Source organism: Musa acuminata, chromosome BXJ1-9 (assembly GCF_036884655.1).
Source record: "Musa acuminata AAA Group cultivar baxijiao chromosome BXJ1-9, Cavendish_Baxijiao_AAA, whole genome shotgun sequence".
NCBI classification, from domain to species: domain Eukaryota; kingdom Viridiplantae; phylum Streptophyta; class Magnoliopsida; order Zingiberales; family Musaceae; genus Musa; species Musa acuminata.
In genome coordinates, this window is record NC_088335.1 from 33167738 (window position 1) to 33189978 (window position 22241).

Consider the following 22241-nt stretch of genomic DNA (forward strand, 5'->3'; position numbering starts at 1 on the left):
GAGCTCGAAGACCGAGCTCAGGCGGTTACACCTCCTGACTAAGGCGGTTGCACCGCCCGGCAGAGCTCGAAGACCGAGCTCAAGCGGTGCCACCTCCTGTCAGGGGAGGTTGCACCGCCCAGTCTCGCTCGGAGACTGAGCCCCAGGCGGTGCCACCGCCTGGCTGGAGCGGTTGCACCTCCCAGTCTCGCTCGGAGACTAAGCCCAGGCAGTGCAACCTCCTGCCTTGGGCGGTTCAACCGCCTGGCAGAAATCAGGGTCCGAATACGTTGATCCATTCGGCCCAATTTGGGTTTTTCAGGGGCCCAATTGCCCCAAGATTAAGTTAATGAGATCACCTCCCATTTCCAACTTAATCAATATGCTAACTACGATTTTTCCTAAGACATTTACTGCAACTTGCTCCGGTGCGTCAATCGCTTCTTCCGGCGAGCTTCCGGCGAACTTCCGTCGATCATCCGATAAACCCTCGGTGATGCTCCTACGGACTTCCGACAAACTCCTGGACTTGCGACGATTCACTTGGCGAGTTCCGACGAGCTTCTTTGGCAAGCTTATGGACTTCTCGGATTTGTTCCCGCAGAACTTCCGACGACTGTCCGAACTTCCGTCGAACTCTCGAACTCCCAACGTGATCATTGTCTTGACTCCGGCGCAACTCCTACTGCATGTGTCACTTTCATCGTAGTTAATCCTGCACACTTATCTCAACATATAGATTAGATAACAAATGACAATTGACTTCATCATCAAAATCCGAGATTCAACACAGAAGGCAGTAAGCTATTGAGGAGGTTTGCAATAAGGATAAGATGCTCAAAGTAAATGCAAACCGAGATTTAGAGTGGTTCGGTCAATCTTGACCTACATCCACTTTTGGCTTCCTCCACCGACGAGGTCACTAACGTCTACTAGAGGCATTCCTTCAATAGGCGAAGGCCAACCACCCTTTTACAGTTTCACTCCTTTTGATGGGCTTAGGAGACAACCCTTATAGAATTTTCTCTCCTCTCTTTAAAGATGGAAGAAAAGAGGGAGAAGAACTTTTGGCCTTTACAACAATTTTGAGCTCTAAAAATCACAGAATAAGATCAGGATTTCGGTGTGTTTTTGGTGCTCTTTCAGTGTGGAAAGGGTGGGGTATTTATAGGCCCTAACCTAGTTTGAATTTCGAGCTCAAAACTGTTAATTCCCGGAATTCCAGGATCTGGCGATTGCACCTCCTGACTAAGGCGGTTGCACCGCCTGGCAGAGCTCGAAGACTGAGCCTCTGGGCGGTGCCACCTCGTGTCAGGGGCGGTTGCACCTCCTGCCAGAGCTCGAAGACCGAGCTCAGGCGGTGCCACCGCTTGACTGAGGCGGTTGCACCTCCTGCCAGAGCTCGAAGACCTAGCTTAGGCGGTGCCACCTCCTGTCAAGGGCGGTTGCACCGCCCAGTCTCGCTCGGAGACTGAGCCCAGGCAGTGCCACCGCCTGGCTAGGGCGGTTCAACCGCTTGGCAGAAATCAGGGTCCGAATGGGTTGATCCATTCGGCCCAATTTGGGTTTTTCAGGGGCCCAATTGCCTCAAGATTAAGTTAATGGGATCACCCCCCATTTCCAACTTAATCATTGTACTAACTACGATATTTCCTAAGACATTTACTGCAACTTGCTCCGGTGCGTCAATCGCTTCTTCCGGCGAGCTTCCGGCGAACTTCCGTCGATCATCCGATAAACCCTCGGTGATGCTCCTGCGGACTTCTAGCAAACTCCTGGACTTGCGACGATCCACTTGGCGAGTTCCGACGAGCTTCTTTGGCAAGCTCATGGACTTCTCGGATTTGTTCCCGTAGAACCTCCGACGACTGTCCGAACTTCCGTCGAACTCTTGAACTCCCAACGTGATCATTGTCTTGATTCCGGCGTAACTCCTACTGCATATCTTACTTTTATCGTAGTTAATCCTGCACACTTATCTCAACATATAGATTAGATAACAAATAACAATTGACTTCATTCTCAAAATCCGAGATTCAACACCCACAACATTGAAGGCTGTGATATATTCGAAGCTGATGGATGGATTTTAACTTATGATAGCAAAGACTAGGAATTTCTTGCAATGATTACTACACTGAAAGATCGACCTATTGCTTACACTGTCAAAAAGTGGAGACCATACTTACTTGATCAACGGGTTGTGATGCATTGCAGATAGCCTTTAACTGAAGTGCTAAAAGATAAGCTCCCCGAGATTGATGCTGCTCAGCCTTGAGGACAAGGCTGATTTGAAGAGGGAGGAACTGTTAGGACCCTTTTTCTGAGCTTTTGAATAATGTTTATTGAGTCTGTTTAGTCCAGTTGTTTATTGAGTCGGTTTGGTTCAGTTAGAGTCAAGTAGAGGTTTATTTAATATTTATTTATTATTAGAGTTCAAGTCTTGATGGATTTTGGGTGGAACTCTATAAATAAGGATGTAACTGCTTCTTTTCGGTAATCTATGAAAAATACTATTCTGTCTTTTGACAAACCCTAGGAGGCCGATCCCCTCGAAGTGATCAAGGAGGGCCGATCTCCTCGAAGTGATCAAGGAGGCCGATCCCCTCGAAGTGATCATTATCATCCCCTTTCTCTTCTTTTTTTTTACGATAAGACTTAGGGTCTTATCATTTGGTATCAGAGCGACGATAAGACTTTAGGGTCTTATCACAAGATAATAAGAACAAAGCTTTTACTGTTGAGAACACTTGAGATAAATCAGTGTTTCAAATGTTACAAGTATGATCACTATGCCTTACACCTATAAGAGAATAGACCAACATATGCAAAACAAGATTATAATGACTAAAAAAATTATTTTACTAAAAATGATGATACAAAGAGTACACAAATAATGATGAAGGATCACCAAATTGTCGTTATGCACTGTGTTTTAGCTTTGCCCAAGACTTCTGAAGATTAACATCACATAATTGAGTGGATGTATCCATGTCGGACACATGTGAATATATTACTAACACAATTGGGCACATGTATATTTTATTTTAGGATACGATAGATCCGTGTATGATATTTCCTTCTTCTATGCGCTCTTCGTCTCGCATGACACTCACATGTGACACTAAGCTCACGTGGCCATCACGTGAGGACAGCATGAAATTGAAGGAATGAAGATGTAAAAGCTTGATGGTTTCGGGATTTCTTGTTGAACCTAGAGGATTGTCAGTGAGGTGGGCACGCACAATTCGTCGTTGGAACTACAGTCGCCGTGTGCTACTCATCGCAATCACCGCAGTTGCCCACTTGCTTCTCACCTTTCATCTTCCCTCATTCTTATAAATGGAGATTTGGGAAATGACAAAAAAAAAAAAAAAAAGGAGAGAAGGAAGAAAAGAAGACGATGTGAGAGATCTCCCGCTCAGCCTAAATCTAACCAAGACGTCGAAGATTCTTCTCAAGTGAGTCCTCTGTCAGCTTGCCACTATGCTCGTGGCAGCAACAACATAGAGGAAGAAAGTTGACCATTGACTCTACTCAACTATAGTCAACATCAGTCAAATCTTGGTCAATAAGGGTACTTTGTAATTTTATTACTTGGTTGTATTTGGGAAAGTTTCTTTCTCATTTTCTCCCGAAAAGACCATCATCTCCCTTATCGCTGTACGATTCAAAGCCTTTTAAAGAGAATTCTTTTTTCTTCTCATGGACATAGAAATGATGTTTGTATTATAATCTAACAAAGTTAAATCACTTGCATTTGTTTTGTGCTTTGTTGTTCGATTATTTTTGTTTTTTGGACTCGGTCTATATCTTATGACTATGTAACTTACTAAGGCCTTCTCCTGTGAATCCTCCGACTGAACTGATCTACTATTGTGCTCATGACAACAATCATAAAGAGGAGGAAGAAGTTGGATTGTTGACTCTAGTCAACTCTAATCAACATTGATCGACTTTTAGTCAATAGAGGTATTTCTATAATTTTTTATTGCTTTCCATTTTTGTTATATTTCAGCAAGTTTGTTTTGGGTTTTATGATCGTGTACAGAGATTCTTTCTTCTCTCCATGACGTAAAAACGATATCTATATTGTAATTTAAATCATATTAAATTATTAATATTTATTTTATGTTTTATCATCTTATTGTAATTTTTTTTTTGTTCGACTCGAACTATATATATCTCACCAATACGTATAATCCTTCCCAATGCTGAAAAATAAGTAATGAAGGCTCAGACCCGATCTTTGGTTATAACAATTACTTAAATAATCGCTACTGCCAAAAGAGAAATATTTAAATAAACTCCATGGAGAGTATCTGCACAAATAAATGACACCGACAAGCACTGGTGCAGCCCCAATCAATGTGTATGAGTATGAATATGAGCTCAGCATTGTCGCTCTCATCCCATTTCCATATTAGAATTCTCCCCTCGTGTCCGTCCATTCCTTCTCGCCTTCGTCCAGCGGCCCTGCGCCTGCTGCGATCAACTCCTACCGGCCTCTCACTATCTCTACACAACTCCGAGCGAAGGTCTTCCCTGCGAACCCTCACAATCGCAGCTTCCGGTTCTTCTCCCTCGCCGGCGCCGAAGATGGTGAAGGCCATCAGGGTCTACGAGCTTGGCGGCCCCGAGGCAAGATCAGAACGAACTCCGATTTTTATTTTCCTTATTCCTTCTTTTTCTTCTTCGTTCGTTGTTCTCTTCTTGAGTTCCGAGCCTTATGCCCCGTCCCGCCTGTAAATTTAGGTTTTGAAGTGGGAGGACGTGGAGATCGGCGAGCCCAAGGAGGGCGAGATTAGGGTCAGGAACAAGGCCATCGGCGTCAACTTTATCGATGTTTACCACCGCAAGGGAGTGTACGTTAAAGAAACGCCCTTCACTCCTGGTGCGATTTCGTCGAGTTTGTTATTCGCTTATCACTTGTTTGTCGTTATGTTCAATGGAGATTCTTTATATATTATACTCTGCGATGCCTTAAAACATTATAGAAACACTTGTAATATGTAGATCAAACACATTTTAGTGTCACGTCCGAGCTGCTTCATATCTTACCTTTACAACATTTGCACAATCAACTAGTCCGTATGGTGTTGCATCGGTGGATCATGTTGATAACTGCTCTCCATGTGTTTAATCTGCTGGATAAGGATGAGACAGTAGGTTGTTGAAGACTTTGTCTTGGAGTGCTAATGTTCTGGTTTTCATATTTTGTTTTAGATTTTCAAGTTCTAGAGAACATTGAACATAATTGTTACTTCAGATTTCGGTTGTCTGACATGTTAGAAATCCAAATCCAACCCAAGTTCTACATCCTAGCTTGTTGCACGTCCAATTTCGGGAAAATTGGAGATTTCATAAATATCCTATGAAAAACTACGTCGAGAATATACTCGATAAAAGGTATCTTCAGCGCTTAAGTTAGCAAAAGTTTGAAGGATCTGGGAGTAGAAAATATATAATATTCTCAAATGGGTCATAAGATGCACCTAAAGGCCTTCTTATAGTGAGATTGGGTAATCATTAAATCGAAGTGGAGATCTAATTTGCAAGATAGGTATTTACAGTGATTTAAAAAAGGCACTTGGGCGCTCGAGTGAGGTGAGGCAAGGATCCAACGCCTCACACGGTAGTTGGGTGACGCGCTTTAGTGAAGCGCTGCATTGAACTTAACTAAGCAAAACATTTAACCCAACTGCCATCGGCGCCCCCCCACCCCCCCCCACCCCAACCCCGACCCATAAACCCTACTTCGCCACCTTGACTCACCTATGCTCCCATCATTGCTTTCGTGCGCAATCGTTGCCTCCTCCATTGATGCACAGGTCCGATGCTTCCTTTGTCGTCGACAGGCGAGTCCAAAGGCCTAGCTTTCATGCGCAATTCCCTTTGGCACCGCTACTTCTGTGTGTAGCTCCTTCCACGTTTGAGGGATAGGATTGCAGCTTCCTTTGCCCACAATGTTACCCTATACAACTTTCGTCGCCACCGTTGTTGCCACTCGAAGCTTTCTTTATCGTTGCTGTCATCGTCTGCAGCTTCCTCTGCCGCCGTTGCCGTCGTCTGAAAGCTCCATCATCGTTGTCGTCATCTGAAAGTTCCTTTGTCATCGTCACTCTCTCCTTCCCCACGTTCCATCGTCGATGACTCTTTTCTCCCCTCTAATTACTATTTATAGTGGATTAAATACTATTAACAGTAGATTGTTAATCCTTAATCGATATTAAAATCAAGGTTTGAAATTTCGTTCCATACCGGTGTATCGAGCTTTGCTCGATACGATACGGTATGTTGTATTGAGCGGTATGCCTAAAAAAAATATATATAATTAATATATAAAAATATAAAAAATATATTTTTTATAAAAAATAAAAATCAATGTATAAAAATATAAAAATTATATAAAAATATTTAAAAAAAGGCGTATGCAGCCTCGGCGATGTTGCCTCTTCTTCTCCTCGTCGCCTCGTTTGCGGCATTCGGCGAGGAAGACGGTGAAGACGTCGAAGGCCACAGACGTCTCTGACTTTTGGCGAAGAAGGCCGTAGAGTTGCATACGAGGCAGTGAAGGAGACCGCCTCTTCCGCTGCTCTAATTGCTGCCTCCCCTGATCCCTGTGCCTCTAGATCCTCCTCTTTACGACTCTCCTCGTCGTTACCTCTTGGATCGGGATCGTCGAGGGAGGGCGGCATCGGATCGGGATCGAGAAAAGGCGTGGAAGCAAGTTTGCATCGGGGTTCTCCCAATCTCCCTCTTCTCGAATGCTCTCTCCTTCCTTCTTCGACGCTTCTCTCTCAGCCTCGCCGCAGCTAGGCCGTTATATCGAGTGGATCACCCGATAGCAAGCTATCACGGACTTAGCTGGTTTTGCCTAAGTCGTGCGGCACCCTTGCGTGTCCGTCCGCAAAGGTCAGCCTCCCCGAAGCCTCCTATTGTCCCTTAGGACCAACAAAAGAGAGAACGGGTTAGAGAGAACGCCTCAATCGGGATCCACAAGCAAACATCTCCGAAAAACACTTCATAGACAATGCAAATTACAAACAGACTTTACAAGCTCTGAACAGTGGCACAACAAAGGGTAAAATGGTCCATTACAGATCGAAAATCTCTCGCACGTGTCCACATGACACAACCTTTATTTACAAGCCTAAAGAGGCCACCAACCCAACTAAAATGTGACTATTAAGCCTTCGGCCGCCCCTCTACATTCTGTACAAGGCATGAACATGCCAAAAGACACGGACATACATAAGCATTACATCAAACATCCTGTTTAGAAGTTTGTCCGTGACATTCTCCCCCACTTATTCCTTCGACGTCCTCGTTGAAGCCTTTGTCGACACTGTAACTCCTCGCCTTTGCTGAGTCTTCAATCTTCTGCTCTAGCTACAATGCGCCTCTTGGCTCCTAGCTGCTCTCCGCTGCTGCTTTTGAGTAGTCGAACCTTTGATCCGCCATGCTGCTTCAACTCACCAATGACTCTGACTCTGGTGTGGGGTTGGCTGAGTTGTGTTGATCCTTGTTGATTCCTGCGGATCCCCCAGATAAAGGAAAAGACCATCCTTACTGCGCCAGTCTCTCAAATTTCTCATGCTGCTTGAACTGGGTGGATGCTTGTTGGAGCTTTAACGAGCATCGTCTCGCAAACTTCTGAAGTTTTGGGTCCTTCCTCCACAAAATTTGTTCATTGACTCTTCTTTCACTTAGTTGTCGCATCCAAGTAGGTTCGCATCACTTCCGCTTTCGATTGACATTTCGTTGGGAAATGAAGCGGACAATCTACTCTCAGTAGCATTGATCACTGTTGGTGAGGATTTGACAACTATTGTCTTCCATTATCTTCGAAGGGTCTTTGAACATATGCAGAGCTCCTTTGCTGGATAGATAAGAGAATTGGGGTACTCGGTTTCGCCCATTCTCTTAAGAGTTGAGAAGGCAAAGGTTACTTGACTTCGCCCGCCTCCTCGAGGTTGTACTTCATGCATCGAGCTGGTTACTGGCCTTCGCCTGCTCTTTGCTCACACTTCTGAAGCACATGAAGTGTTTGCACTCCTTGCGTTGAGTTAGCTACTGTGATTCACCTTCTCAATGCCATTGAACTTCTGGAATGCAGGAAGTTTTCACCCCAACTTGGAGTAGTTCTCTCATAGGTTTGGTCGCCTCTGGGATTGTACCGTCTTCTCCATCAACCCTGCCGCCTACTCCACTGAGTAGCAAAGGTACAGCACCGCGTACTGCCTGCTTCGTTCCTTGGTTATGCACTCTTGCATGACCCGAAGTCCTTCACTTTCGGCTATCTTGATGAGAAGCACATTGACACCGGTCTTACGAAGTTCTTCGGCCTCTGCCCTTCAGCCTTGTCTCGGTACTTGGAGATTGCCTCTGCATTCTCTACCTCCTCGGCCCCTTTCACGACTAAGCGCTCTCCCTCCATGAGAGCAAGGGATCAATGACTTTCACGGAAGTCCCGCCTCTGCGGTACCATAGCGCTGCCATGCCCATGGCCCTACTATCCGTCGCCTCGCATCTGCATCCCTTTTCTTCACGATCAGTAGATATGTCTCCGTGGCACTCCTCTGAGTCCACCTCCATACTAACTGATGCTTGATTTTGGGTAGCTAAGTCCCTCTGGACTTATCGTCGCTTCCTCGCTCCTTTCGACCCCCTGCTTCAACACCTCTGTGTTCTCCAAGCAGTCTGTTTGGTCGATGGAGTGACAGACTGCAACTCCCATGCATGGCCTCTGCCATCAAGTTGTAGGGTTTGCACCGATTCTGTTCTCCTTAGCTTCCTTGGTAGCAACGTTCGCTTACTCGGCCTTGTCCTCTGACTTGTCGGGCTCCCTTAAGCGAATATGAGCTCTGGAGCAGTCCAACTCTCCAGCTGCTTCAACCATACCTCTGTATGATCAAGTCCCTCCCATGGGACTCACTGGTACTTGCATTCGAACTTTTCTCTTGGTGGAACATAGCCCTCATATGCTAATGACCAAGGCTTTCATCCGATGCAAAAATTCGATGCACGCCCGGAAGACCCGCCTCTGCGGTACCATGGCCTTCACTCCTTGAATCCATAGTCCTTCTTGCCGTCGTGTTGTTCACCGAAGTGGAGCTCCCAGTAGCTCCCAATCATACCTCCATATAATCTAGTCCCTCCCGGGACTAAGTCGTGTGTATCGCATTGCCACGAACTGTTCCACCACGATCCGCTGCACCATGTCGCCTCCTGGTGACATCTCCATTGCATTCTGATCCTTGTGGAATAAACTCGAATTGTGAACCCTCCATGTGTGGCCTTTGCTAATACATCGCAGGGTCTCCTCCACCTTCGATTTTGTTCGCTCCTTTGGCAATCGACCTTCATCCACCCACTCTTGGGTCACACCTAGATGAAGCACCGCTCTAGGACAGTCCGTCGCCTAGTAGCTCTCGAAGTCCACCGATTTCACTGTAATTTGTGCACCATTGTCTGGATCCTGGGCCTCTGCCCCTACCAGCACAATCTCCGCTGCGCACCGCTTCCTTCATGGTAACTTGAATGACAACACTGTGGCATATTCTTCAAGAGTACCCGCCTCTGCGTCCTCTTGCCCCATGCTAAGGCCTTCTGAACTCAACTTCACCTCCGCAAATTGAGTCGCCTTAGTTCCTCCATCAAATGCTCCTCCGAGATGAGGTGCATGTGCCCCGAAGCTCCCTTCGTCTTTGGCACCATGCAAGATGAGTCCGCTCCGTCAGAATGAAGGACCCATGGAACAACATGATCTTACTCTTGCCTCTGCAAGAGTTCATGTCCTTGACCTCTGTCTAAGGAAAGCACTGTGCCTCTGCTCCATGTTCCAACTTCTATGCTGGCTCCCTTTAAGCGGCTTGAGTACTTCGCCAAGTTACCCCCAAGTTGCTCCGCTCCTCGTTTTTGCATTGAGTTGATGGTGGCCCTCGCGCCTACCATTCCACGGGTCAGCCCTCCCTTGAGTCCGATCTCCATATCGACTCCAAGTGTGCCTTCATTTAAGTTGCTTTGGGTCGCTCCCCCACTTGATCTCGCAATGCATTCACCAATGCATTCTCTCAAGCGAGATCATGCGACGACTCCTCGCCGCTTGCTCAGTCCATTGAGCTTATGCATGGGAATAAATAAATCTACATCTATTCAATAAATATTTATTTGTTATTTCTTCATGTTTATTTTTTCCCTCTTGCTATCGATCGATAATCTCCTGTTCCTTTACATGTTTTTCCTGTCATACATTGTCACAGAAATAGTTTTGCAAGCATATTGCAGATTTTGTTTAGACACTGTAATCATTTATGTCATCCACTGCTACATCTTTTTCCTTCTCTTAACTCTTCTTTATATAAATTAGAGAAATACAGTTTTTACGTCTAGCCTAATCATGTTAATTCTTAATCCAACCAAGATCAATAGCTCAAGGATTACAATTTTGAATAATACCGCCCGTATCGGGCGGTACGTACTAGTCCGTCAGTAGATACGGGCGGTACATACTAGTCCGTCAGTAGATTGATATATGGACCGCCCACTACCGAGCGATATGTTATATATAATATATATATTATAATATATATATTATATAAATATGCGACGTCGTCGAGGCGAAGTCGCCTTTTTCTCCCTAGGCGGGAAAAGGCGACGTCGTGTCTCCTCGGCAATGTTGTAGAAAAAGGCGACGTGACGTCGCCTCGGCAACGTTGCCGAAAAAGGCGACGTCGTGTCGCCTCGGCACCAAAATTTTTTTTTTTATATATAAATATATATAAGTTTTTTTACTTATATATATCTCGACAGCATCGCCCCGCTTGGGGAGAGGAGAGAGGCGATGTCGACGAAACGTTGCTTCGACGATGTCACCAAATTATATATATATATATATATATATATATATATATATACTGAACGATATATCGTTCTGTATACAGTATGTACCATACCGAGAGAATGTCGAAACTTCGGTACGTTACAATATTTCAATCCTTGTAATAGCTTTCATGACCAAACTGAAAGAAATTCCTTTATGGTTGGTAAAGACCAAGGACAATGGTCCATTCACATTCAATCTCCATTTCACAATAAGGAAATTTATGTGCATGAATGGTTATATCTTGGCGTCAAGCACATTTTGCTTTTAATTTCTGATGTGGGACTCAAGTCAGAATATGCAAGCAGAAGTTGATGTTGATCCTCTTTAAGAGGACATGAATTTAGAAGCATAGTAAGCTTAGAATTTAATACATATGTATTTATGGATTTTAGATAATGTTATTAATGGGATTCTTGCTATAGTTTGTCAATGCATATAGGTGATGAAAATTCTGAAATTTTTTTTTGTAATATTCAAGATGTATATATGGTTTCTTTTTGGCATCATAAGACGATGCATTTTTATTGTTATTTTTTAATGTAATTGCTTGTACCCTTGAAAATATTACTTCAATCAGGAAGCAGTATGGTGACGTTGGACCATTTGGATGCCCGAACTATGTATATGAACAAGTGTGTGTCTGCATTTCTTTCTAGAGCACTTGGATTTTGTTCTGCTTCCTAATCTACCATATTTGAGATGGAGACTGAAGCAACTATGTTTACCATACTTTCTTCTCACCTCGAATAAGTTTCGAGGGGCATATGGAATCAATATTATAACAAAATAACAGTACCAAGGCCTTTCTTTTGTACTTTGAGATGCTTTTTAATTGGGAAGATGCATTTTGATTGTTATGTTTTCTATATTTGTAATTGCTTGTACCCGTGAAAATATTAGGAAGCAATATGGTGGTGCTGCTCATTTGGACACCCAAAGTATTTATATGTCCAAGAGAGAGTGTGACTGTGTTTCTTATTAGAGTACTCAGACTTTTTCTTGTTAGGATCGAGTCGGCACTAAGAGAGGGGGGGGTGGGGTGAATTAGTGCAACGGAAAAAATTACGTCGGTTCGAAAATCTTTCGTTCGATTAAAATCGATTTCGGAAAGATGTTAATTTGAAACACGTTCGTAAGAGTGTGCAGCTAAAGTAATGAGGAAGTATGACAGTTTGCAATAAATGTAAATAGCAAAATAGAAATATAAACCGTTTTATAGTGGTTCGGTCGTCGTGACCTACATCCAATCCATCGATTCCCCTTCCATCGAGGCCACCAGCATCCACTAACGATCTTCCTTCAATGGACGAAGATTAACTACCCTTACAACTCGATTCTCCTTTTGACAGGTTCAGGAGAGAACCTTTATAACCCCTTCACTCATCTTTTAAACAAAACTAATACTTAGAGCTTTTAGAGGAGTTTTCACAAGATTACAACAGCGTTTTTCTTCTTTCTTGCTCTAAAATCATGTGTATGTTAATCAGGGATGAGAGGGGTATTTATAGGCCTCAAGTGGATTTAAACTTGGAGTCTAAAAGGGTCTCATCCTGGGTTTTCGGGGTCCTGGCGGTACCACCGGCTGCAGCACTGACATTGGGCGGTACCACCGCCTAGTCTAGCGGTACCACTGCCTAGAAGACTGTGTCTGGGCGGTACCACCGCCCAAACTAATAGTACCATCGCCTAATAGTCTCTCGGAGACTATGTCTGGACAGTACCATCGCCCAGATCGACGGTACCACCGCCTGACATAGTCTTGGAGACTGTGCCACGACAGTTTCACCTGTTGGATCACTGTTTGGGCATTTTCACTTGGCCCAACACAGCCCAAACTTGGGCTCAATTGGCCCCTAAATGAGTTGGCCTAATTCCAACCCAATTATGTGCTAACTACGAATTTTAAGGCATACTCTAAGCAAATCAATCCTGGTTAGTCTAGGTTTCTTCCGGCAATCTTCTGGCGAACTTCCGACGATCTCTCGGCAATGTTCCAATGGACTCTCGGCAAGCTCCTGGACTTCTCGGTTAATTCTGGCAGAACTTCCGACGAACGTTCGGACTTCCAATAAACTCTTGAACTCCCAACGAAATCTCATTCTTGACTCCGGGACTTCATTTTGCTTTATGCCTTGATCGCTATCGTAGTTAATCCTGCACACTTAAAACCTACTTCGATATAGACAATTATTATAAAGCAAATCAAATATTGTCCGGCATGTCATTGGTTCGTTGGCGCTTCGTCTGAATCTTCGGCGCATCGTCCTCTGTTGTGGCCTATTGTCCAATTGACCAGTTGACCTCCGCAACTCCGATATCCTTGGCGCAATTTTCACTCTTTTTAGCCCGATGCCCGAACTTATTGCCCAAAGCCTTCTGCCGATACGTCGATCGATCCTCCGGCTCGACGTCCAATCTTTTAACATGTTCCACTCCGGCCCAACATGATTCTTCATGCTTTAATTGTCTCTCCCTGATCGAAGCTTCCTGCGTCACTCAAAACACAGATCAAATCATAAACACTATCAATTGGTTTCATCATCAAAATCCGAGATTCAACATTTCTTATTTCCTAGTCTACCATATTTAGATTGAAAACTAAAGCAGCTAGGTTCAACATACTTCGTTTTCACCCTGAATGAAATTGATGGGGCATATAGAATCACTATTATGAAAAACTAGCAGCAATAAAGAGTTACTTTTTGGATTTTGGGAAGAAATATTTCATGTATGCATATCATGAGAGCATTATTTGAGAAGAAATACTGTGTGCATGCATAATTTGATGCTCTTTCGGATTACAAGTGCATGTTTGCATCCAACAGTATTTAAATCTTGAATTTCTTACATAGTACACAACAAACACACAATTTTGCCCCATTATTCTTATCTAGGGACTAAGAATACATTATCTCAATGGAAAGTTCTTTAAGCATGTCTAGTTTTGGGACTTTGTTTATGTTCTCAGACAGACCACCATCAACTTAGTTGCATCATAACATTCTGCAAGTCACTAACTGTCTTCATAGGATACTTGAAGAGTATGTAAACTTGATGCTAGAAGACTTCTACTTCATAGATTTGCTTCTGTTGTTCAAGTTATGTATGGATCAAGAATTCATGCTATTTTTGATATGTGAGAAGTTTGTCTAAGTTTGCCTTGAGCAATTTTCATTGTTGCATGTGATAATCAATGTTAGAGATTCTTCTTAATGCATGGTTTGAAAGATTATCAGAATTGTGATTGGCTGGGGACTATGAAAGGGCCGAGAGGATTGGTCGGCTCAGATCTATAGGTCAGAATTGTTTGAGAAAATCCTTTAAAATAAAATATAAAAATAAAGTATTGAAAATATTAATAAGATTTGGGATACAATAAAGTATATTTTGAAATATTTTATCTTCATAAGAGGAGAATGACTGTTATTTCTCTCCTTGTCACTTTTTCTCTTTCTATCCATCTTGTCCTCCGCTGCACATTATTGTGGCTACCTCCTCACTGTCATATCGCCATTTCACCTTGTTGTGTTGGCCTTGTGACCCTCTCCTCCTATCTATACTTGTTACCATCATTGTTTCCTTGACTACTTCCTTTTTATTCTGCTCTTCCTCCATATTGGTTGTCAATGAGCAGTCAAGTATATGGTATGTTGAACCATGTCGTTATTGTATTGGTTTGCCCAAGGACCAGAATCAGTACTCAACAAAGATTTTAAACCTTGAATGGAAATACATGAACATATGAATGTGTAAATTCTATAACCACAAAATATGACATGCATATTTTGACAAAATCTTAGGGTGATTTTGTAACATCCCATTAGTCCCACATCGGAAGTGGGCAATGTGTATGATTAGTTTATAAGGGCCTGATGAGTGTACTACGTTAACTCTCGCTTAAGTATTTTGGTCCGCGGTTGAAGGACCAAAATGGAGTTATTGGCCAGTTGGCTCATCAAACTCGGGTCGTGACATTTGGTATCAGAGTCGACCTAGCATTTGGGCAGGGTGAGAGGGCTCGAGTAGGAAAGGGCTACCCGTGGATGGAGTCGAGAACTCATCACGGCGTGGAGCCACCACTGAGTTAAACCTCACATGCACTATGCTAGGGTTCGATCTGGGTTATGTCGGGCCTTGACGAGGACGTCAAGCTAATTGAGTTTGGGATATTGTAACATCCCATTAGTCCCACATCGGAAGTGGGTAATGTGTATGATTAGCTTATAAGGGCCTGATGAGTGTACTACATTAACTCCCGCTTAAGCATTTTGGTCCGCGGTTGAAGGATCAAATTGGAGTTATTGGCCAGTTGGCTCATCAGACTCGGGTCGTGACAGATTTCCCAAGAAAAGTTCCATATTTTGGGCTTTTCTCATATAGCATCCTCTTTTTTCATAATGTGCCTAAAGAGCTCCTATCTTTTTCAAATGCTCTCCAATAAAGAAAAGCTATTTCCTTTACAAACCAACCAGTTGAAGCAGTCAAATATTGAATTGGACTAGTTACAATATTTTTTGAATTAATTTACATTGTTTTAGTTGCTCGAACTGGTTATAATGTTTTTGAATGCAGTTATAATACCTTAGTTTAGTAATTCACTTACAATACCTGAGTTTATAGTATGTTGAACCATGTCGTTATTGTATTGGTTGGCCCAAGGACCAGAATCAGTACTCAACAAAGATTTTAAACCTTGCATGGAAATACATGAACATATGAATGTGTAAATTCTATAACCACGAAATATGACATGCATATTTTGACAAAATCTTAGGGTGATTTCCCAGGAAAAGTTCCATTTTTTGGGCTTTTCTCATATAGCATCCTCTTTTTTCATAATGCGCCTAAAGAGCTCCTATCTTTTTCAAATGCTCTCCAATAAAGAAAAGCTATTTCCTTTACAAACCAACCAGTTGAAGCAGTCAAATATTGAATTGGACTAGTTACAATATTTTTTGAATTAATTTACATTGTTTTAGTTGCTTGAACTGGTTATAATGTTTTTGAAAGCTGTTATAATACCTTAGTTTAGTAATTCACTTACAATACCTGAGTTTATTAAAAACATTGTAATTCACCTTTTTTTATTACAATTGTTCCACACTGGATGTATAGTTATAAATATATTATAAGGTTCTACAAGATACATAAACATAAATTTAAGATTAAGTGACAAAAAAATAAAATTTTTATTATCCTTTATTTTTAAAATATATCTAAACCACTAAAATTCTCATTTAAATTTATTTATGTATATTAAAACTTGTACTAGAGTTAACAATTAATATTTATGAGGATTTAAACTAATTAAAGCCTGCTTAGGTGTTGTTCAATAAAATTACAATGTTTTTATTAGTAAAAATTGTTATGTCTATTAAAAAATATTAGAACTGAGTATTTTTTTTCACCCTTATTTATTATCATTGTGCCACAAAAAATAACATAAGAATAGACTTAAAAGTTTTATGAATTAAAAAAAAAAAATTTATCATCATTTATTTTGAAATATATCAAAATCTTCTTACTTTTCATGTAAAACTACTTAAATTCTCAAACAAATCATTTTATAAAATATCAAAACTTATAATAAGGTTGATAATGAAGGAATGTGAAGATTTCAACTAATTAAGTCTTAATTATAGTGTTTCTGAATACAATTATAGTGTTTCAGTATAATAACATAAAACACTGTGGTCCATTTAAAAACATTTTAACTAGTTATTGTCTCACCCCTTTGTTATAATTGTTATTTATAATAAATAAACATAAATATTATAAGTTTTTCTAGATTATATATATCTAAATTTAAGATTAAGTGAAACAATGAGGATCTATCATCCTTTATCTTGAAATATCAAAATAATCCTAATTTTCATCCAAAATCATTCAAAAATCTTAAATAAATCATTTTATGAAACCTTAAATCATGATAAAATTTCTATTTTAGTTTGATGGAATTTAAAGTAATTGAACTTCAGCCTTAGTGCTGTTGAATGAATTTACAGTATTCTTAGTTATTAAATTAAGACACTCTGACCCTAATAAAAAAAAAAAACTAGAATCAGTCTAGTGATCTAAAACACCATAACCAGTCTGTCTGGTCCAACACTGAATAGGTTTGACTAGATAGGTTACAACAGAAAAGGTGGTTTTTTGACATGTGGGCATTTTGATCATTTGGAAAAACTAGGAGCTCCCTACGAGAATTATGAAAATAGAGGGCGCTTTCTGGGACATCTAGTTGGTCCATTATTCCCCTATGACAATTATGAAAATAGACATCTAGTTGTATCTTTTATTTTATAATTTAAATAAATTTAATAATTATATATAGTATTTGATGTTTTATCTTTTCAGTTTTCATCACTTGAATTGTGATCAAGAATACCATTCATTTGGCATGATGAGCTGTATGACTTGGTTTTGGATTATGCACACTGTGGACCAATTCTGCTTCCAAGATACAACTAAATGGGCTCTTGATTGAACTCAATCTGACATGTACATTTTTTGTAAAAAAGTACAGCTTAATGCATGACGCTCCCACAGATGTAGGCTTTTGGGGAGGGTCAATCTATAGAATCCTCATCCCTGCATCTTTACCAGTAGGAGAACTATGATTGGCCCATTACTTGGAGTATTCCCCTCAAAATGACATAGACCTTCATGAGAGTCTGCCTATCGCATAGATGTTATGTAACATTTCCTGCTATTGAATAAACTAAGACTTCGGAAGGAAGACCAAGAAACTCCTACTGTGAGAAATTAACATCCTAGCAGAATATGGGACGAACCATTATCCTTTTTTTAACAACAAATTGATGAGAAATCTGAGGGCTCCACACAGGGGATCTAATTCTGTTGATGATGATGAAACTAAAACTTATTTGGATTACGAGAGAAAGAGGAGGGAAGAAAAATGTGTGTATGACAACACCGACCTTTTCCACCACTAGCAGTTCCAAGATCCTACCACATATTTGTACCTCTAGCACCATCCACATGACTAATATTATGTTAAGGAGCTTGATTGTGAATCAGGAATTGATGTGACAAGGAAATCAAACTTGATTCTTGGCATGTTGTTTTTTCTGCATATCTTGCTTTAAAAAACACTGCTGGCTTTTCTTTTTTTCATGTAAGTTATGAGGAGTAAAATAAGCATCCGTTAGAGAAGTTTCTAAAATGGAGATAATTGCTATGTTTACAATCATTTTGATTCTTGTACATCTAATATTTGTTACATGTCTTAGGAATGGAAGCTGTTGGAGTAGTGACTGCTGTGGGCCCTGGTCTGACTGATAGACAACTTGGGGATGTTGTTGCTTATGCTGGTAATCCAATGGGTTCCTATTCCGAAGAACAAGTTCTTCCTGAAAGTGTTGTGGTTCCCGTTCCACCCTCCATTGATAATAAGATAGCAGCATCCATTATGCTTAAGGGAATGACTGCATATGTTTTACTCCGCCGATGCTACAAGGTCGATCCTTCTTTTCTTTTGACTTTGAGTTTCTAAACCTTTCAGAAGCCTCTGAACATTTTACAAGTTAAAATGGCATCTATTATTTCTCCATTTAGTGTAGATATAAAATAATCCACCTTCAAGCAATTTACTGGATTGCCTTGAACAAATGTGGGGCTCTTTGGAGTATCTGCCACAATTACCAGTTTATGAGGATTTATAACATGTTGCCATTTTCCTGTTCTTCAAACTTGTAGAGAACCTTGAAATGTTCTAGGAAGGTTTAGATATTGAGTCTCCTTCAACCAAGTTCACAATATTATGTGGAATATGGGCACCATCAGGTGGAGAGATTTAGTTTCTTTCTTAAATTTGTGCAACTATCTTTTAATATACATTTATATACATACACATACATCTATGTATGCACATGCAACTTATCAGCTTGAGCTCATGTTTTGATTTTGATTTAACAATTATGACTCATAAGCTTCTCAGGTCTTGAGATGGTCAGTGATCTAAAATTGTTTGCCTGTTTCTGTGAATACCAATTCATGCATTTAGAACATAATGTGAGTCTGGCATCATGAGTATACATTATCCTTACTCGATAAATTATCAAGATTGTTTATCTAATATGTGAAACTTGTATATACTCTTTAAGAGTTCTAGAATTGGTTGAAGTGTTATGTCTCTGCTTGTGGACTGATTTTAGTTTGGCTAGTAAGTTCATGCAGCTAATCTTCTTGTGCATTTACATATATAAGCCTGAGCTCATGTGATTATTTTGCATTAACAAGCTACAACTCAAAAGCTTCTTGGATCTTGAGATCACCAGTAACTAGGTTTGTTTACTTGGTGTGTGGAAGCAATTCATGCAAATCTGAACATAATGGAACTCTGAGATCTTGTATATACACTATCCTGAACTGTCATTATTAAAACTAATCTTGTTTGCAAAGCAGGTTGAAGCTGGCCACACTGTTCTCATTCATGCTGCTGCAGGTGGGGTAGGCTCATTACTTTGTCAGTGGGCAAATGCACTTGGTGCCACGGTCATTGGAACTGTTTCAACCGAAGAGAAAGCAGCCCAGGCAGCAGAAGATGGATGCCACCATGTCATAGTATACACGAAGGAGGACTTTGTAGCCAGAGTAAATGAAGTAACATCAGGCAATGGAGTCAATGTTGTCTATGATTCTGTTGGAAAAGATACATTTCAGGTGGTATTACAGTTCCGCTATAAATTATATGATTGTTTTTAGATCTGCTTACTTTAGTTTATTTGTTTGTTTCCTCTGTTGCACCATGTGTTTCTGATGCAATACTGGTTGGTGTTCCCTTCTGAAGTACGAACGTTAGTGACTTATTCTATGCAATTAATCAGGGATTAAATGTTTGCCTGAAAATGTTTATTTCATTTGATCATATTTTAATGAATATGCTCTTCATTTTTGTGTGCTACTTGCGAACTAGGATTTATCGTACTATGAAGATTAAGCTAAACTAGAATCTCACTCACTGATGCAGGGATCTTTGTCATGCTTGAGGTCCCGAGGTTTCATGGTCAGCTTCGGGCAGTCATCTGGAAGGCCAGATGCGGTTCCACTGAGCGACCTTGCTTCCAAATCCCTGTTCCTAACTAGGCCTAGTCTAATGCACTACACTGCAACTCGTGATGAACTGCTTGCTGCTGCAGGAGAGGTCTTTGCTAATGTTGCTGCAGGGATCCTGCGAGGGCGTGTGAACCATATCTATCCACTATCCGATGCAGCTCGGGCACATGCCGACCTGGAGGCAAGAAAGACTTCTGGTTCTATTGTGCTTATTATACCATAGATGTGATGCGGTCTGGTCTTGAACACTGTGGTGAATAATTATGTTGATCATCCTGGAGATTGTCAGACGGTGTCATGAGGTCAGAACCTGCTTACCAAACTATGTTTTATCACTTGCTTTGGGTGTTCTAATAGTTTACAAATGAAAATTTTACTGGTTAATATGATGTGCATCTTTGTTTATGTCGGTTCAAAATCCTTTGGGTTAGGCTCTATATAGAGAGACAAAAGTAGAGGGTTAGACACTGTTGTTGTCAGAAATCTGAAAGAAATAATTTCTAACCAAATCAACTGAAAATCGGTAGATCTGCAACTGTTGATTAGATTGATTGATAAATACCAGTTGATATGGATCAGTTTGATCGGTTTTAAAAACTATGCTAGATTAAACATTCTCCAATACGTATAACAAACATTTGAAAGTAACAGCCGATGGAGATAATAAATTGCGTTACATTTACTACGGTGGCCTCCATTTGAAACTATCCTCCTCAAACTGCTTCTAATCCCTATTACTATTACCTGTTGATTAAAAAAAAGGTCTCCCTCTCTTTAACCCCGTCGTCGTTTGGTCTGCTTCCTTGTCCGACCCATTCTGCAACCACCAGAGGGAGAAATGGCTGATATCAGACCAAACCCTTTTTAACTTTTCGGTGATTGGCAGGGTAGGCAAAAGGGTAGATAATGACTCTGGTAGATAATAAGTTGTCGTGACATCCCATTTGGCTGCCAATGATACTGAAGTAGGGGAGGGTTGGTTACCTTTCCTCCCTCTAATGATGCCAGGATGATAGAGAAAATGTGGTGGAAAGAGTATGAAGTATTATTAACTCTTACTGCTATTAAACACAATACTAAGAAAAAGATGATGAATCTTGTTGATCTTATTGATATGGATGGAAGTCAATCTGACAGTATGCCTAAAGGATTGCTTAACAGCTGTTTTGTTTCTTGATGATCATCCTCTCATGGGACTGCAGGAGCGCCCACACAGTCCAAAACACTGCTTAAAACCCATAAAATTTTTTAAAGAGACTTGGAAAGGGCTGTAACGGAACAATTTATATAGCGGCCTTAAGGTCGAGAGGCGTCTTGGTGAATCTGCGCAATGATAGTATTCAGGTTACGATGATTAACACTTTTCAATACATCTATCTGCTTGGTTGTGTAGAAAATGGGACTTCTTCGACTGCTTACTAGTAGTATGCATACAAGGGTTGTTTGCTACATTAGAAGTTGCCTTTGGAACAGTTTATGTAGCAGGCGGAAGGTCAAGAAGCATCCTAGCGGCTTGGTGCGATGATAGATAGTATTCAGGGTATGATGATATGGGTAAGGCTATTCGACTTGTTGCTATTCTTTATACGAGGATTGTGTAGTGACTTATCAATCGGTGCTGGAAGCTTAGATCATTAAAGAGTCAACGATATTAAGAAGCCAATCCAATAAGATATTAGGCAATTATGTCCACCGTAGGTGTTTGCAATTATATATTGCTTCACAAAGAATCATATATGATAGTTTTAGGTTCGATGGCAAATCGACTAGAAAGTAGACAAGTAAGGTTTGATGGTAGAACTATTTCATCGTCGTTACTAAAAAGGTGGATTTTTTTTCATGGCAATGCAAAAGACATATTTGGCCTCAAGTTGAAGTAGGATAACAACTGTATGTTTTTAAGTGAAAAGAATAAGATAATATAATAATATCTAAGCTCTAAAGGGTGCAAGGCTTCTTCTACTAAGTGATTCATGGATGATTTTTTAGCTTTCCTCAACGACGAATACACAAGTGATTGTTTATCTAATATTTTTTAGCAACATCGAGTCTAAATATTTATGAGTTTGAAGGTGATAGCTGTTAGGATCGGAGCGGCACTAAGAGGAGGGGGGGGGGTGAATTAGTGCAGCAGTAAAGTACGATAAACTTTTGACGATTTAAACACTTTCGGAAACTTCGTATGATAAAAGTAATGTTTTCGTTTGAAACCGTTTCGATTGTGTTTTAACTTGAAGGGATAAGTAAGACGGAGACAAAGAAGTAGAGCATTAAAGTGCAAATGGTTTGCAGTAAT

At 40.9% G+C, this 22241-nt stretch overlaps 1 protein-coding gene across 1 annotated transcript; it reads left to right on the forward strand.

The window, feature by feature from the left end:
* Nucleotides 1–4350: 4350 nt before the first annotated feature.
* Nucleotides 4351–20334, forward strand: LOC103973525 (uncharacterized). The gene is made up of 5 exons (XM_009388111.3): nucleotides 4351–4620; nucleotides 4735–4873; nucleotides 18121–18347; nucleotides 19295–19552; nucleotides 19860–20334. Exons 1-5 carry the CDS (start codon nucleotides 4354–4356, stop codon nucleotides 20166–20168), a joined length of 1200 nt encoding a protein of 399 aa, XP_009386386.3. The 5' UTR covers nucleotides 4351–4353; the 3' UTR covers nucleotides 20169–20334.
* The last annotated feature ends 1907 nt before the right edge of the window (nucleotides 20335–22241 follow it).

Bases quoted from the DNA above. Each gene is read 5' to 3' on its own strand.
- LOC103973525 (XM_009388111.3), top strand. From the start codon at position 4,354: ATGAGTATGAATATGAGCTCAGCATTGTCGCTCTCATCCCATTTCCAT. The intron at 4,621-4,734 runs GCAAGATCAGAA...CTGTAAATTTAG, and splicing joins ACGAGCTTGGCGGCCCCGAG to GTTTTGAAGTGGGAGGACGT. The intron at 19,553-19,859 runs GTGGTATTACAG...TCACTGATGCAG, and splicing joins TTGGAAAAGATACATTTCAG to GGATCTTTGTCATGCTTGAG.